Source organism: Oncorhynchus clarkii, chromosome 29, assembly GCF_045791955.1.
Source record: "Oncorhynchus clarkii lewisi isolate Uvic-CL-2024 chromosome 29, UVic_Ocla_1.0, whole genome shotgun sequence".
Lineage (NCBI taxonomy): Eukaryota > Metazoa > Chordata > Actinopteri > Salmoniformes > Salmonidae > Oncorhynchus > Oncorhynchus clarkii.
Window position 1 is genome coordinate 33,295,950 of NC_092175.1, and position 16,537 is coordinate 33,312,486.

The 16,537-nt window shown below is 41.3% G+C and overlaps 1 protein-coding gene across 2 annotated transcripts in view; it reads left to right on the top strand.

The window, feature by feature from the left end:
* Nucleotides 1-16,537, top strand: part of LOC139388258 (neuregulin 2a) — a 180,259-nt gene that overhangs the window by 74,591 nt on the left and 89,131 nt on the right. For both annotated transcript variants that reach the window (XM_071134809.1, XM_071134810.1), the window contains exons 2-3: nucleotides 14,563-14,725; nucleotides 15,322-15,440. In XM_071134809.1, coding sequence (XP_070990910.1) covers nucleotides 14,563-14,725; nucleotides 15,322-15,440 — 282 coding nt within the window. The remainder of the gene's footprint in view (nucleotides 1-14,562; nucleotides 14,726-15,321; nucleotides 15,441-16,537) is intronic.

The following is a 16,537-nucleotide window of genomic DNA, read 5'->3' on the forward strand; positions in this document are numbered from 1 at the left end:
AATGTCTTGTCAATTGCCACTGAAAAATAGGTGTTTGACTAATTCTTTTGTCACAATTTTTGTTTACAAAATTAACACTGTGGTAGACACTAGTTTTGAACTTAATCATTCGGAAATTAATGGCTCCATTCGAAATGAAATGTCCAAACTTACTGTTTGCCTTGTATTGTAGTTGGTTAATCTTGTTATCAGGAATCACAAGGACATGTGGAGCCTATAGCAGTGAGAGGCTGGTCTAGCTTTTTAGCCAAGGATTAGTCTGACAGAGGATGTCACCTACTTAACACTAACACTGTTGGCTGGAGATCACCATAACTTTGAGACCACTCTGTTGCCTTTGCAGCAAAAACACCTTGAGGTTAAACCTGAGGATGAGCTCCTATCTCCCCCTGCCTCATCTGGCTGGCTGTGATAGCTCACTCTCTCTGTGTGTGTGTGTGTGTGTGTGTGTGTGTGTGTGTGTGTGTGTGTGTGTGTGTGTGTGTGTGTGTGTGTGTGTGTGTGTGTGTGTGTGTGTGTGTGTGTGTGTGTGTGTTTACCCCCTGCACTGTGAATGATCATTAGCCCACCCTTTTGAAACGAACAAAAAGTTGTTGACAGTTCTGAGGCTCTGTCTTCTCTAAGCGCTTTCTAACTAAGGTTGTGAAAAGTATGTACAGCTGGGGTAGGACTAAAAATAACGTGCCCTATTGATCTATGATGCATGGTCTTTATTCTGATGAGACATTCCCTTGTGTTTGATTCCAGCAAGTGCAGAAGGCACAGACAGTCTTGAAATGGCCCACATCATTTAGAGACAGAAATAATTTCTATTTGACGTAATAAACCCTTAGCCACTCCCTGTAAAACTTGGCATACACAGTTGCTCAAATCAGCAATGGATTAGGAGCACTACAGAGAATGTGAGGGTAGACTGGTGCTCATGAAATTGGTAAAATGGATACCACTTGTGGATAAAAATGTTATGTCTCTGCGTGCCATATGAAGGAAGTTTCGCTAAAGCTAGTTAGCACTGGCTCGCAAAACGACCTCTAACTTCCTTCATACGGCACTCAGACATAAAAATGGTATCCACGAGTTCATCTGACTCTGCTTATGTAGAAAACGGCTTCATTTCCAGAATCTCACAGTATCCCTTTAAACATTGAAAGCAAGTTATTTTACAATTAGAATTGCCAGAATCTGGCAGTTAACCACTCATTTCTTTAATTTACCGTGTTAAATAACACTAATATTATTGGCTTTATAATACGTTTGGTAGCAACATGGAAAATTGTTGTGGAAATCTGTTGCAGCTCAAGTCGACTACAAAATCCACAATGCAATTCTTTCTCTTTAGCTGGCTGGCTAGTAAACGTAGCTACACACAATAATGCCAAAAACAACATCAGCATGTAACATAGCTAGTTAGCTGTAAAATTGACTAAACAATTTGCGCTATCAATTTAGGAGTCTACAATCTCACCATGTTCAACCTGCAGATCGATGTGCCTCACAGAGTGGAGTGTAACATTTGCAACGGCAGATATACTTTTGAGGAAATGGAAACGTGGCCCATGCTGTCACTCATGCTAAATTGAGTCAAACTTTTTTTTTTAAAGCAACAAAGCGTGAAAATACTTAGTATTTGTTTTGTGTGTGTGTCAATAAGGGTGTGCAGGGTGTATACATGGTCTGTCGTACGGTATTTTGGTAAGAAGCCAATTTGACATTTGCTCAGGACATTGTTTTCACTGAGGAAATGTTGGAGTCTGCTGTTGATGATACTGCAGAGGATTTTTCAGAGGTTTCTGCTGACGCGTATTCCATAGTAATTATTGGGGTCAAATTTGTCTCACTTTTGTGGATTGAGGTGATCAGGCTTTGGTCCCAAATATTAGGCAAGATGCCAGTGCCGAGGATAATTTTGAAGAGTTTCAGAATAGCCAATTGGAATTTGTGGTCTGTATATTTTATTGTTTTGTTTAGTATACCATCAACACCACAAGTCTTTTTGGGTTGGAGGGTTTGTATTTTGTCCTGTATCTCATCCAATATAATTGGAGAATCCAGTGGGTTCTGGTAGTCTTTAATAGCTGATTATACGTTTTGTAAATTATCATGTATAAGTTTCTTTGTTTTATGGCTGAAAAGGTTGGAGAAGTGGTCTATCCATACATCTCCATTTTGGATAGATGGCTCTTTGTGTTGTTATTTGTTTAGTGGGTTCCAATTTTCCCAGAAGTGATTTTATTCTATGGATTCTTCAATGACAGTGAGCTGTTTTCTGTCATGCTGTTTCTTCTTTTTTCTTGGTATATTTCTTTATTATTTTAGTATTTTACCATTTCACCATGTTTTTTTGATTGGATAGGTTTCTCAATTTCTTTCTTAGGTTTTTACGTTCTTCATCAAACCATTTCTCATTGTTGTTAATGAGGTTTTCTGCGGGGATTTGAAATGTTAGCTGATAGGTCAAATATATTGTTCAGCCTGCCAAGTTTACACCGTCACTATTGCAGGAAAACATTTTGTCCAGGAAGTTGCCTAGGAGGGATTGGATTAGTTGTTGGCCAATAGTTTTTTGGTAGGTTTCTAATCAAATCAAATCACATTTTTTTGGCCACATACACATGGTTAGCAGATGGTATTGCGAGTGTAACGAAATGCTTGTGCTTCTAGTTCCGACAGTGCAGCAGTATCTAACATGTAATCTAACAATTCCATGACAATTCTACACTACCTTCCTTCGGTCTATAGCATTCCTTAATAGTCTGCAGTTTGTTCGGCTTTGATGCCTCATGGTTGATTATTGCTCTGTTCAAGTAGATTGTGATTTTGCTGTGGTCTGATAGGGGTGTCAGTGGGCTGACTGTGAATGCTCTGAGGGACTCTGGGTTGAGGTTGGTGATAAAGTAGTCTACAGTACAACTGACTAGAGATGAGCTATAGTTGTACCTACCGTAGGAGTCCCCTCGAAGCATACCATTGACTATGTACATACCCAGCATGTGACGGAGCTGCAGGAGTTGTGACCTGTTTTGCTGGTTGTGCTGTTGTAGTTGTGTCTAGGTTGGCATATGGGGGAGGGAATGCTGTCACCTCCAGGTATGTGTTTGTCACCCTGTGTGCTGAGGATGTCAGGTTCTTGTCCAGGTCTGGCATTTAGGTCACCACAGACTAGTACATGTCCCTGGGACTGGAAATGATTGATTTCTCCCTTCAGGATGGAGAAGCTGTCTTCATTAAAGTATGGGGATTCTAGTGGGGGATATAGGTAGCACACAGGAGAACATTTTTCTCTGTTGAGATCATTTCCTTTTGAATTTCTAGCCAAATGTAAAGTTTTCCTGTTTCGATTCATTTAAAAGAGTGAGTTAGGTCTTCCCATTTACCAAATTAACATACCCCCTGAGTCCCTTCCCTGTTCCACACCTGGTAGTTTGGTGGATGGGACTACCAGCTCTCTGTCACCTCAAATCAAATCAAATTTTATTGGTCGCATACACATGGTTAGCAGATGCTTATGCTTCTAGTTCCGACAATACAGTAATATCTAACAAGTAATCTAACAAATTCACAACTACCTTATACACACAAATGTAAAGGGATGAATAAGAATATGTAATATAAATATGAGGATGAACGATGGCCGTGCGGCATAGGCAAGATGCAATAGATGGTATAGAATACACTATATACATATGAGATGTGCAATGTATGATATGTAAACATTATTAAAGTGGCATTATTTAAAGTGACTAGTGATACCTTTATTATGTCCATTTATTAAAGTGGCCAGAGATTTGAGTCTGAATGTTGGCAGCAACCTCTCTATGTTAGGGATGGCTGTTTAACAGTCTGACGGCCTTGAGATAGAAGCTGTTTTTCAGTCTCTCGGTCCCAGCTTTGATATACCTGTACTGACCTCGCCTTCTGGATGATAGTTGGGTGAACCGGCAGTGGCTCGGGAGGTTGTTGTCCTTGATGATCTTGTTGGCCTTCCTGTGACATCAGGTGCTGTAGGTGTCCTGGAGGGCAGGTAATTTGCCGCCGGTGATGCATTGTGCAGACCGCACTACCCTCTGGAGAGCCTTGCGGTGGAGGGCGGTGCAGTTGCCGTACCAGGCTGTGATACAGCCTGACAGGATTCTCTCGATTGTGCAACTGTAAAAGTTTGTGAGTGTTTTAGGTGACAAGCCAAATTTCTTCAGCCTCCTGAGGTTGAAGAGGCGCTGTTGCGAGGCGCTGTTGCGCCTTCTTCACCACGCTGTCTGTGTGGTTGGACCATTTCAGTTTGTCCGTGATGTGTACGTCAAGGAAATTAAAACTTTACACCTTCTCCACTGCGGTCCGGTTTATGTAGATAGGGGGGTGCTCCCTCTGCTGTTTCCTGAAGTCCACAATCATCTCCTTTGTTTTGTTGACGTTGAGTGAGAGGTTATTTTCCTGACACCACACTCCGAGGGCCCTCACCTCCTCCCTGTAGGCCGTCTCGTCGTTGTTGGTAATCAAACCTACCACTGTTGTGTCGTCTGCAAACGTGATGATTGAGTTGGACGTGTGCATGGCCACGCAGTCATGGGTGAACAGGGAGTACAGGAGAGGGCTGAGAACGCACCCTTGTGGGGCCCCAGTGTTGACGATCAGCGGGGTGGAGATGTTGTTTCCTACCTTCACCACCTGGGGGCGGCCCGTCAGAAAGTCCAGGACCCAGTTGCACAGGGTGGGGTTGAGACCCAGGGTCTCGAGCTTAATTACGAGTTTGGAGGAGACTGGTGTTAAATGCTAATCTGTAGTCAATGAACAGCATTCTTACATAGGTATTCCTCTTGTCCAAGTGGGGTAGGGCATTGTGCAGTGGAAGTTAATGCTGTCGGCATTTGATTGTAAGGAATTCTAGGTCAGGTGAACAAAAGGACTTGAGTTCCTGTGTGTTGTTGTGTTTACACCATGAGTCGTTAATCATAAGGCATACACCCCCGCCCTTCATCTTACCAGAGATATGTTTGTTTCTGTCTGCGCAATGCATGAAGAAACCTAAAGGGCAACCAGTTGGTTCATCTCCTCTATACCATGTTGTTGTAGGTTGACAATGTCTGTATTTCTAATATCTTTGGGGAAGTCCAGGTTCCTCCTCTTTAGGTCAAAGGCAGATGATGTCAGACCGTGGATATTCCAAGATTAAATAGTGAAGACTTTGTGTTCCATAAAGTGTCCAATGTTGTTAGTCATGTGGTTTGGCCTCAGACCAGTAAGTGTGAGCAGAACCTGCTGAGCATCTGATACACACCATTAGCTTGGGCTAGTGTAAGAGTGGGGGTTGGGCCTGTTTGCCTGCTCACAACCTGGGCATATGTGTGACCAGCAGGATGAAAGTATTTTTGTGGTAGCAGGGTAGAGATTCTGTCACGATCATTTAAGGTGGAATCAGTGGACCAAAGCGCAGCATGATGAGCGTACATACTTCTTTATTATAAGATGTCACCAACAAAACAATAAACCGAAAACCGAAAATGTGAAGCCAACATAGTGCATGGACAACTACCCACAAATACAGGTGGGAAAAATGCTACCTAAGTATGGTTCTCAATCAGAGACAATGATAGATTGTGCGTTGGGATTGTGATTGTGCGTTGGGGAAAGTACAAGGAGCTGGTTGTTTGGACACCAGAGTTTAGACAATGTCTGTTTGGGAAAAAGTTTATTTTCTTGTATATATTTCCTGTTTGAGTCCATAAGGAGTACAGTCCGTGGCCTGTGTGTCCTCAGTGGGTGTGGGGGGATTGTCAAGGGAGAGGGTGGGGTCCCCTGGGGTTGAGGTTCTTCATGTATCTGTCCTGCTGGGATGTCAAGATTTTTTTGAGGATCTGAGTTGGACTGTTCTGCTGGCTTCTCTAAGGGAGTGGCCAAGCTCTCTCATGGGCTGTTCTCTGTCTCACTTCATATTGCTCACCTTCTCCTTTAGCACTCTCACCTCCTCCTCTAGTGCTCTCATCTTATCCTGCCGCTGGGCCTCCTCTTTCCTCTCCTGCTCTTTCTCGTGTTGAAGTTGTCTCACCACAGTCCAGAGTGCAGACATGTCTCTCTCCCCCTCCAGCTCTCTGCGTCTGGTTGAGGGAGTGTTGTTGTGCTGGACTGTTGTCTGGGTCTTTGCTGACTGGAGTGAAATTATCCTTCATTTCAGTGAGGGACTAGTGCTCTGACCTGGGCAGTTGACTTTCCACTTGCGGTTCCTCGTTTGTGGGGTTTTAACCTCTCTGGGATCGTTTGGGACGCTAGCGTCCCACCTCGCCAACAGCCAGTGAAATTGCAGGGCGCTAAATTCAAAACAACAGAAATCTCATAATTACAATTCCTCAACCATACAAGTATTTTACACCATTGTAAAGAAACATTTCTCGTTAATCCAACCACAGTGTCCGATTTCAAAAAGGCTTTTCAGCGAAAGCAGAACATATCATTATGTTAGGTCAGCAACTAGTCACAGAAAACACTCAGCCATTTTCCAACCAAAGAGAGGTGTCACAGAAAGCAGATATATAGATAAAATGAATCACTAACCGTTGACGATTTTCATCAGATGACACTCCCAGGATTCAATGTTACACAATACATGTATGTTTTGTTCGATCAAGTTCATATTTATATCCAAAAACCTCAGTTTACATTGGCGCCATGTTCAGAAATGCTTACAAAACATCTGGAGAAATTGCAGAGAGCCACATCAAATAACAGAAATACTCATCATAAACTTTGATGAAAGATACATGTTTTACATAGAATTAAAGATAAACTGGTTCTTAATGCAACCACTGTGTCTGATTTCAAAAAAGCTTTACGGCAAAAGCACAATATTCAATAATCTGAGAACAGGTTCAGCCACAAGAGCAAGCCATACAGTTAGTTACCTGCCAAATTGTGGAGTCAACAAAAGTCATAAATAGCATTATAAATCTTCACTCACAATGTAAGTACAAATCAAGGATTATTTCTCATGTGATGGTCTGATAACGAGTTTCATATTCTGATAGCATGAATATAAAGAAGGGCATTCTACGAGTGCGGCCTTAGCACAAATGACAGATGATTGGTTAAAGAGTATGGATGACAGGAAGTTAGTTGGTGCAGTGTTGCTCGATTTCAGTGCTGCTTTTGATGTAATTGATCATAAACTGTTACTAGGTAAACTCAAATGTTATGGCTTTAAGTCTGCAGCTCTATCCTGGATGGAAAGCTATCTCTCCAGGAAAAGGCTAGAAGCTTTCTTTAATATAGCTTTACAAACAGTAAAGACATACACTGTAGTGTTCCTCAAGGAAGTTGCCTAGGCCCCCTTCTCTACTCTATCTTTACTAATGATTAACCTTCAGTAATGAACAAAGCAAGAGTGGTCATGTATGCTGATGACTCTATAATGTACAGCGCAGCATCAGAATCTGAGCTAACAGATGTACTGAGCAGTGAACTAAGAATGGTGTCTGAGTGGGTTGATATCAACAAATTGGCGTTGAACATTTCTAAAACTAAATGTATTGTATTTGGTTCAAGATATATACTTGCTGATGATCCCCAATTGAATTGGTCAATGAATAGAATGCATGTAGAGCAAGTGAAAAGGTTTTTACTACTAGGCGTCATGTTGGATGCAGCTTTATCATGGTCAGAAAACATAGATAATATTGCTATTAAGATGGGTAAGGGAATTGCTGTTACAAGAAAATGTTCAGAGTATGTAACATCTAGCACACTGAATGAGGTGATTCAATCCCTGGTCCTATCACGCTTAGAGTACTGTCCGGTTATATGGCCAATCCCTGGTCCTATCACACTTAGAGTACTGTCCAGTTATATGGTGAATCCCTGGTCCTATCACACTTAGAGTACTGTCCAGTTATATGGTGAATCCCTGGTCCTATCACACTTAGAGTACTGTCCAGTTATATGGTCAATCCCTGGTCCTATCACACTTAGAGTACTGTCCGGTTATATGGTGAATCCCTGGTCCTATCACACTTAGAGTACTGTCCAGTTATATGGTGAATCCCTGGTCCTATCACACTTAGAGTACTGTCCAGTTATATGGTGAATCCCTGGTCCTATCACACTTAGAGTACTGTCCGGTTATATGGTCAATCCCTGGTCCTATCACACTTAGAGTACTGTCCAGTTATATGGTCGTCTGCAGCAAAGAAAGACAAAAAAGCTCCAAATGGCTCAAAACAGGGCTGCCAAATTAGCTCTTCATTGCTCTAACCATATGAATATTATCCAAATGCATCAGAATCTCTCATGGCCTCATGTTAAAAACAAATGCTTTAGGAATGTTATAATATTAAAAAAATCACAGTCCAGTTAGTATATACTAGCAACACACATAACCATCAAACCAGACAGGCTAATTCAGGGCAGCTAAGACAACCCAAGCCAAGGACAAATTGCCTTAAATCTACAGTTTTATATAGAGCCATAGCTGAATGGAACTCTACCAATCCATATTTATCAGGCAAAAAGTAAATCCACCTTCAAGAAAATAATAAAAGAACCTCTAATGCGATAGACCATATAACTGGACAGGAAATAGAAAGCATCAAATGTCAGGTATTTTATTTATCTGTATTGTCTTCTTGTTGAATGTTTGTGAAGCCTTGATTGTGGTTGTTTGTAATGTCTTGTTAATTGGTTTTGGACCCCAGGAAGAGGAGCTAGTGTTATGGCGTTAACTAATGGGGATCCTAATAAAAATGACAAAAAAGAGAGCTTCTCCTGCTGCACTCCCTCTTTGATTCTGTGTAAGTCCAGCTGAAACTATTTTGGGTTGCCCTCTTGACAGAGGGGTAGTGTGTTCATATAGCACTGCTACATGCCAGGGGATGGTCTGTGTGGAAGATTAAGTTGCGTACGTTCCCATTTTTTGTAGCAAAAGTGTCTCTGGATTGTCCACAAGGAAGTTTATTTTTCTACTCTTTCCTTGCCTCCTAATTTTTTACATCCAAGGGGTATTGTATTGTGATAACCTCTGCATAGAGTGATGCCATGGAGCAGGGGTCCTCAAAAGGCTTCTGCATTTGGGTGGGGGAGGCTGTGAAACTCTCCTGCTATTGTTGGGCTCAAGGCTTTCACACCTCTCACTTTACACCTCAGTGCTAATTGAAGTTGGAGCCAGATTTGTTCTGTCCAAGCAATCTTGGTAGCCTTAACGTAGCATTCAGTCCTTATAAAGTAAAATAGATTATTGTAATGTACTTTTCTTCTTGGCATTAAAACTAGCATCAGATGAAACATTACTCACTCAGGTATTTTCAGGTTTCTGTTGTGCTTCTTTTGCTGGTCATTGGTTTGCCAGAGCATTTACTGTATAGTCCTTCGGAATAAGAATCTTTGTTAGTAGGAATCCTTCCAGGTAATTTTGTCCAAAATCAGTTTGTAGGTTTGGAGTTTTCATGTGGAGTGAATCTTATGTTGTGGAGGGTAGTATCCTGTGAAAAAAATCCAAGTTTATCCAACTCTAAATCTATTTATTGGGGCGGCAGGGTAGCCTAGTGGTTAGAGCGTTGGACTAGTAACCGGAAGGATGCAAGTTCAAACCCCCGAGCCGACAAGGTACAAGGTAAACCTGTCGTTCTGCCCCACTAGGCCGTTATTGAAAATAAGAGTTTGTTCTTAACTGACTTGCCTGGTAAAATAAAAAAATATATATTGTTTTTTATGCAATGAAAGGTGACAGAGCTAGAGCAGTGTTTGTCAGACCATGAGACATCCCGAAAATCAGTCTTCTCACAAAATCGTCAGTAGCGTCCATACGATTTGGAAAGATTAGACTCTCACGAACACGATGCAGTTATTTGTTTTGCTCTACAACCCACACAAGTGTCTTGGTACTCATATGAAGTTGGGACAGCCAATCTGCCAACTTCTGTTTGTAGTGTCCGAACAGTTTGGGCTACACACTAATATGACCCCTCTGTGGAAAGGTGAGACTCTCACGAACACATACATGTCGGTTGTTGCTCTAGGACACCCACAGACCTCACACAATTTGTCTGAACGTCTCCCAGTACCAGTTGAAAAAATGAATGGAAGTACAGTATATATATATATGGAGACTGTTTAGTTCCAAAAATAAGGGGTTAAATTCATGTACAAATATATATACACTAACGGTCAAAAGTTTTAGAACACCTACTCTTTCAACGGTTTTGTTTATTTGTGCTATTTTCTACATTGTGGTTGTTTCATGGTATCCAAACAATTGGATACCATGAAATTGGGGAGAAAAAGGGCTAAAAAAAAATATTAAAAGAAAAGAAATAACACATAATAATGTAGTAACCAAAAAAGTGTTTTTTATATTTGAGATTCTTCAAATAGCCTTAATGACAGCTTTGCACACTCTTGGCATTCTCTAAACCAGCTTCACCTGTAATGCTTTTCCAACAGTCTTGAAGGAGTTCCCACATATGCTGAGCACTTGTTGGCTGCTTTTCCTTCACTCTGCAGTCTGACAAATTCCCAAACCATCTCAATTTGGTTGAGGTTGGGTGATTGTGGAGGCCAGGTCATCTGATGCAGCACTCCATCACTCTCATTCTCAGTAAAATAGTCCTTACACAGTCTGAAGGTGAGTTTGGTCATTATTCTGTGGAAAAACAAATGATAGTCCCACTAAGAGCAAACCAGATGGGATGGGGTATCGCTGCAGAATGCTGTGGTAGCCATGCTGGTTGAGTGTGCCTTGAATTCTAAAGAAATCACAGACATTGTCACCAGCAAAGCACCCCCACACGATAACACCTCCTCATCCATGCTTCACGGTAGGAAATACACATGTGGAGATCATCCTTTCACTCACAAGTGTCTCACAAAGACACAGCAGTAGTTTGCGCTGTTCTGTGAAGGGAGTAGTACACAGCGTTGTACGAGATCTTTAGTTTCTTGGCAATTTCTTGCATGGAATAGCCTTCATTTCTTCATTTCTCAGAACCAGAATAGACTGACGAGTTTCAGAAGAAAGTTCTTTGTTTCTGGCCATTTTGAGCCTGTAATCAAACCCACAAATGCTGATGCTCCAGATACTCAACAAGTCTAAAGAAGGCCAGTTTTATTACTTCTTTACTCAGGACAACAGTTTTCAGCTGTGCTAACATAATTGCAAAAAGGTTTTCTAATGATCATCATGATGATTAGCCTTTTAAAATTATAAAGTTGGATTAGCTAACACAACGTGCCATTGGAATACAGGAGTGGTGGTTGCTGAAAATGGGCCTCTGTACGCCTATATAGATATTCCATAAAAAAATCAGCCGTTTCCAGCTACAATAGTCATTTACAACATTAACAATGTCTACACTGTATTTCTGATAAGTTTTATGTTTTTTTAATAGACAAAAAATGTGCTTTTCTTTCAAAAACAAGGACATTTCTGAGTGACCCCAAAATGTTGAACTTTGTTTGACCAAGAAATAACTCTCAGGAAAATGACAAGACTGGCGACATCGTGTGGAAGCTGTAGGAATTGCAATCTCGCCCCTATTTATTTTAAACAATACATGCAAGTGCGCATGGATATTTTTTTCAGTTTTCAGTGACCAGTTTTTCTTGCGCTTTTCGATGAAACACACGCTCTGTTATAGTCACAGCCGTGATTTAACCAGTTTTAGAAACTTCAGAGTGTTTTCTATCTACACATACTAATCATATGCATATACTATATTCCTGGCATGAGTAGCAGGACGCTGAAATGTTGCGCGATTTTTAACAGAATGTTCAAAAAAGGAGGAGGTAGACGGAAGAGGTTTTAACAACTTGGTGTCATTTCCTTCTTGAGTGCACATCTAGCAACATCCTTAACAATCATTTTCTGTCAATCTATGGCTTACAAAAATGGCACAATATAGACAAAATAAGTAGAGAGAAATAAATAGATAGGAGTTTAAAACGTAGAGATCTGAGCAACGATTAGTGGGTCTTGTATTTCTTTCTAAGAGCATAACACATTCTGCAAGCAGTTCATAGAGCATATCACATTCTGAGAGCAGTTCTTAGAGCATATATCATTCTGAGAGCAGTTCTTAGAGCATATTGCATTCTGAGAGCAGTTCTTAGAGCATATCTCATTCTGAGAGCAGTTCTTAGAGCATATTGCATTCTGAGAGCAGTTCTTAGAGCATATCTCATTATGAGAGCAGTTCTTAGAGCATATCTCATTCTGAGAGCAGTTCTTAGAGCATATCTCATTATGAGAGCAGTTCTTAGAGCATATCACATTCTGAGAGCAGTTCTTAGAGCATATCTCATTATGAGAGCAGTTCTTAGAGCATATCACATTCTGAGAGCAGTTCTTAGAGCATATTGCATTCTGAGAGCAGATCTAATTATGAGAGCAGTTCTTAGAGCATATCTCATTATGAGAGCAGTTCTTAGAGCATATCTCATTATGAGAGCAGTTCTTAGAGCATATCACATTCTGAGAGCAGTTCTTAGAGCATATTGCATTATGAGAGCAGATCTCATTCTGAGAGCAGTTCTTAGAGCATATTGCATTCTAAGAGCATATCTCATTCTGAGAGCAGATCTTAGAGCATATCTCATTATGAGAGCAGTTCTTAGAGCATACCGCATTCTGAGATCTGTTCTGAGAGCATGTCGTATTCTGAGAGCAGTTCTTAAAGCATAATGCATTCTGAGAGCAGTTCTGAGAGCATATTGCATTCTGAGAGCAGATTTTAGAGCATACCACATTCTGAGAGCAGATCTTAGAGCATACTGCATTCTGAGAGCAGTTCTTAGAGCATATTGCATTCTGAGAGCAGTTCTTAGAGCATACCACATTCTGAGAGCAGATCTTAGAGCATACCACATTCTGAGAGCAGTTCCTAGAGCATATTGCATTCTGAGAGCAGATTTTAGAGCATATTGCATTCTGAGAGCAGATTTTAGAGCATATTGCATTCTGAGAGCAGTTCTGAGAGCATATCTCTTTCTGAGAGCAGTTCTTAGAGCATATTGCATTCTGAGAGCAGATTTTAGAGCATACCTCATTCTTAGAGCATATCTCATTCTGAGAGCAGTTTTTAGAGCATACCGCATTCTGAGAGCAGCTCTTAGACCCCATCTCAATCTGAGAGGGATTATTAGGGCATACTGCATTCTGAGAGCAGTTCTTAGAGCATATCTCATTCTGAGAGCAGTTCTTAGAGCATACCGCATTCTGAGAGCAGTTCTTAGAGCATATCTCAATCTGAGAGCATACTGCATTCTGAGAGCAGTTCTTAGAGCATACCGCATTCTGAGAGCAGTTCTTAGAGCATACCGCATTCTGAGAGCAGTTTTTAGAGCATATCTCAATCTGAGAGCAGCTCTTAGACCCCATCTCAATCTGAGAGGGATTATTAGAGCATATCACATTCTGAGAGCAGTTCTGAGAGCATACCGCATTCTGAGAGCAACTCTTAGACCCCATCTCAATCTGAGAGGAATTATTAGAGCATACTGCATTCTGAGAGCAGTTCTTAGAGCATACCGCATTCTGAGAGCAGCTCTTAGACCCCATCTCAATCTGAGAGGAATTATTAGAGCATACTGCATTCTGAGAGCAGTTCTGAGAGCATATCACATTCTGAGAGCAGTTTTTAGAGCATATCTCAATCTGAGAGGAATTATGAGAGCATACTGCATTCTGAGAGCAGCTCTTAGACCCCATCTCAATCTGAGAGGAATTATTAGAGCATACTGCATTCTGAGAGCAGTTCTGAGAGCATATCACATTCTGAGAGCAGTTCATCCCTTTTCTGGTATTAGGTTCAGTTATGTCTTGTGTTCTTTGAAGCATATCATCCCAAATAGCTTTTTTGTTCCATTCAGTTGTTCAGTTCCATTCAGCATACCGCTTCAAGCATTCTTCAAACTGAAACTAGCTACTCGATTGAAGACAATGTAAAATGTTTCCTGTTTGACAGTGATTCTGACTTAGTCTAGAGATATGAGAGAGGCTGATCTCTGGTGTCCTCATCTGGCTATACGAGAGAGATGATGGCTGAGCTCTTGGTGACATGACATGTCTGTCTTTCTGTGTCTCTGGGAGAATCTCAGTTGCATACTCCTCACATTCTCTCTCCTCGCCTCCTCAAAACCCATCGGAAGAGAAGGACAGAGGGGAGGGACCTCTGGCTTTCTCATCCAATGGCTTTGAGAAGGAGAGAGGACACGAGGAGTATGCAATTGAGATTCTCCTTCTGTCTTTCTGGGTCTCTGTGTACCCCCCCACTCTCTCCACATCTCCCTCTCTATTCCACTCTCCCTCTCTCTCTCCTCGCTCTCATTTAAATTCAAAGGGGCTTTATTGGCATGGCAAATGTGTTTACATTGCCAAAGCAAGTGAAATAAACAATAAACAAAACAACAATGACAAAAACCAAGAGACTTAAACAAAAGAAAGACGAAAACAATCAGACATTATCAGTAAACATGATACACAAAAAGTTTTCCTCTTTCTCTCTGTCTCTTGTCTTAAACCCATTTCAAGTGTGTCCCATTTAATTAAAAAATGTCTAATATCACCTCTGTTTCTCTCTCTGTGTTTAGCTAATGCCCCAAAGTTGAAGCGGTTGAGGAACCTGATGGTGGAAGAGGGGAGCAGGCTCACGGTCAAGTGTGAGGCTACAGGAAACCCCAGCCCTACCTACAAATGGTTCAAAGATGGCAGTGAGCTCAAGAAAAGCAGAGAGGTCAAAATAAAGTCCAGCCAGTGAGTCCATCTACAATCCCTTGAAGCTCCTAATATATTTAGCATGTGGTAGTATTAGCAAAACAGACAAATGTCAAAAGTCACTGCGTGGCAGTAATTTCTCCTTCAGTAGTTTTCTCCTAATGCTTTTAGCAGCTGACCCAAAGGATGAAAAGCATTTTCGAAAGTGAAACATCAACACAGAGACACATTATTTATGAGAGTATGCCAGGGATTTATGAGCAAATTCCTTCATTAGTGAAATAACAGAAAGTATACTTTGCAGCGTAGATGTGTTTAGCGACTAGGTGGCCTTTTAAATGAAAGTTGGTTACTGGGTTGATGAAAAGGACGGGCCCTAGATTCTTCAGTGTTCCATATTGCAAATCTTTAACTTCCTGTAAATTCTTACCTGCTGAAATGACAAACTGCATCGACTCTGACTAACTGGCTTCTATCCCGCTCTAATCTGGTTTGTATGGCGACTCCCCGTTTTTGTTGCAAGGCTACAGTAGGTTCTTCCATGCCTGTTGTGTTGTCGTCCTCTGTCCCCAGACACTTGTTGTGTTTCCATGTCATTTTGGTTCCCCTGAGTCAACTGTTTGTGTCTGCCACAGGAAGAACTCCAGGGTCCAGATCAGCAGAGCCAAGCTGGAGCATTCTGGGAATTACACGTGTGTGGCAGAGAACCTTCTGGGGAACTCCAACTCCACGAGCACTGTTCATGTCCAAAGCAGTGAGTACTGAGCCATGGCCTGTCTGTCAGAGAAGAGGGAATACTGGCATGATGCAGAGTGTATGGCTGGAGCATGTATGAGCAAAGAGATGGCGTGTTGAATAATGTCAAGATCACGGCCCGCCCGCCCATTAGGCAGGATTAGGTGGCCGCCAATTGCGACAGATTGACGAGGATGGCATTTTCTGTGCTAAACTGACCATGACGCACCTACAACAACACATAAAACCTCACATAATTCTGCTAAAAAACAATGACAATTTATCTCAACCAGTGGCATATGGGTTTTTTAGGTGAGCTCTGTAATCTCTTGAATCTCTTCTCCTCATTCTTCCCAACAGCGGTGCAACTGTCTTCTCTGTCTTGTGGCAGAATGAGTGATTTGCTGCACAGAGGAAGTGTGTGTGTGTTTGTGTGTGTATGTTTCGCTCTGGAGGGGAGGCAAGGCAGGCGGCGAGACAGGGCGTGTCGGGGTGGTATGTCCACAGGCTGGGGGAGGGGTTCACCCAGATGATATCAATAAAGAAATGGCAGAAAATGTGGTGAAGGGAGGTAAACTGACAGTATTTTGCTGTGTTTAGCCAACAGTTAGGTAGGAAGCTTGATATGAACAGAGTTGGCAAAAAAAACGTATATACCTGAATGAATGAATGAATGAATGAATGAAGAATGAAGAATGCAGAATGAAGAATGAAGAATGAAGAATGCAGAATGAAGAATGCAGAATGAAGAATGCAGAATGAAGAATGCAGAATGCAGAATGAAGAATGAAGAATGCAGAATGAAGAATGCAGAATGAAGAATGAAGAATGTAGAATGAAGAATGCAGAATGAAGAATGAAGAATGTAGAATGTAGAATGCAGAATGAAGAATGAAGAATGCAGAATGAAGAATGAAGAATGCAGAATGCAGAATGAAGAATGCAGAATGCAGAATGAAGAATGAAGAATGAGGAATGCAGAATGAAGAATGCAGAATGAAGAATGAAGAATGCAGAATGAAGAATGAAGAATGAAGAATGCAGAATGAAGAATGAAAAATGAAGAATGCAGAATGAAGAATGAAGAATGAAGAATGCAGAATGAAGAATGTAGAA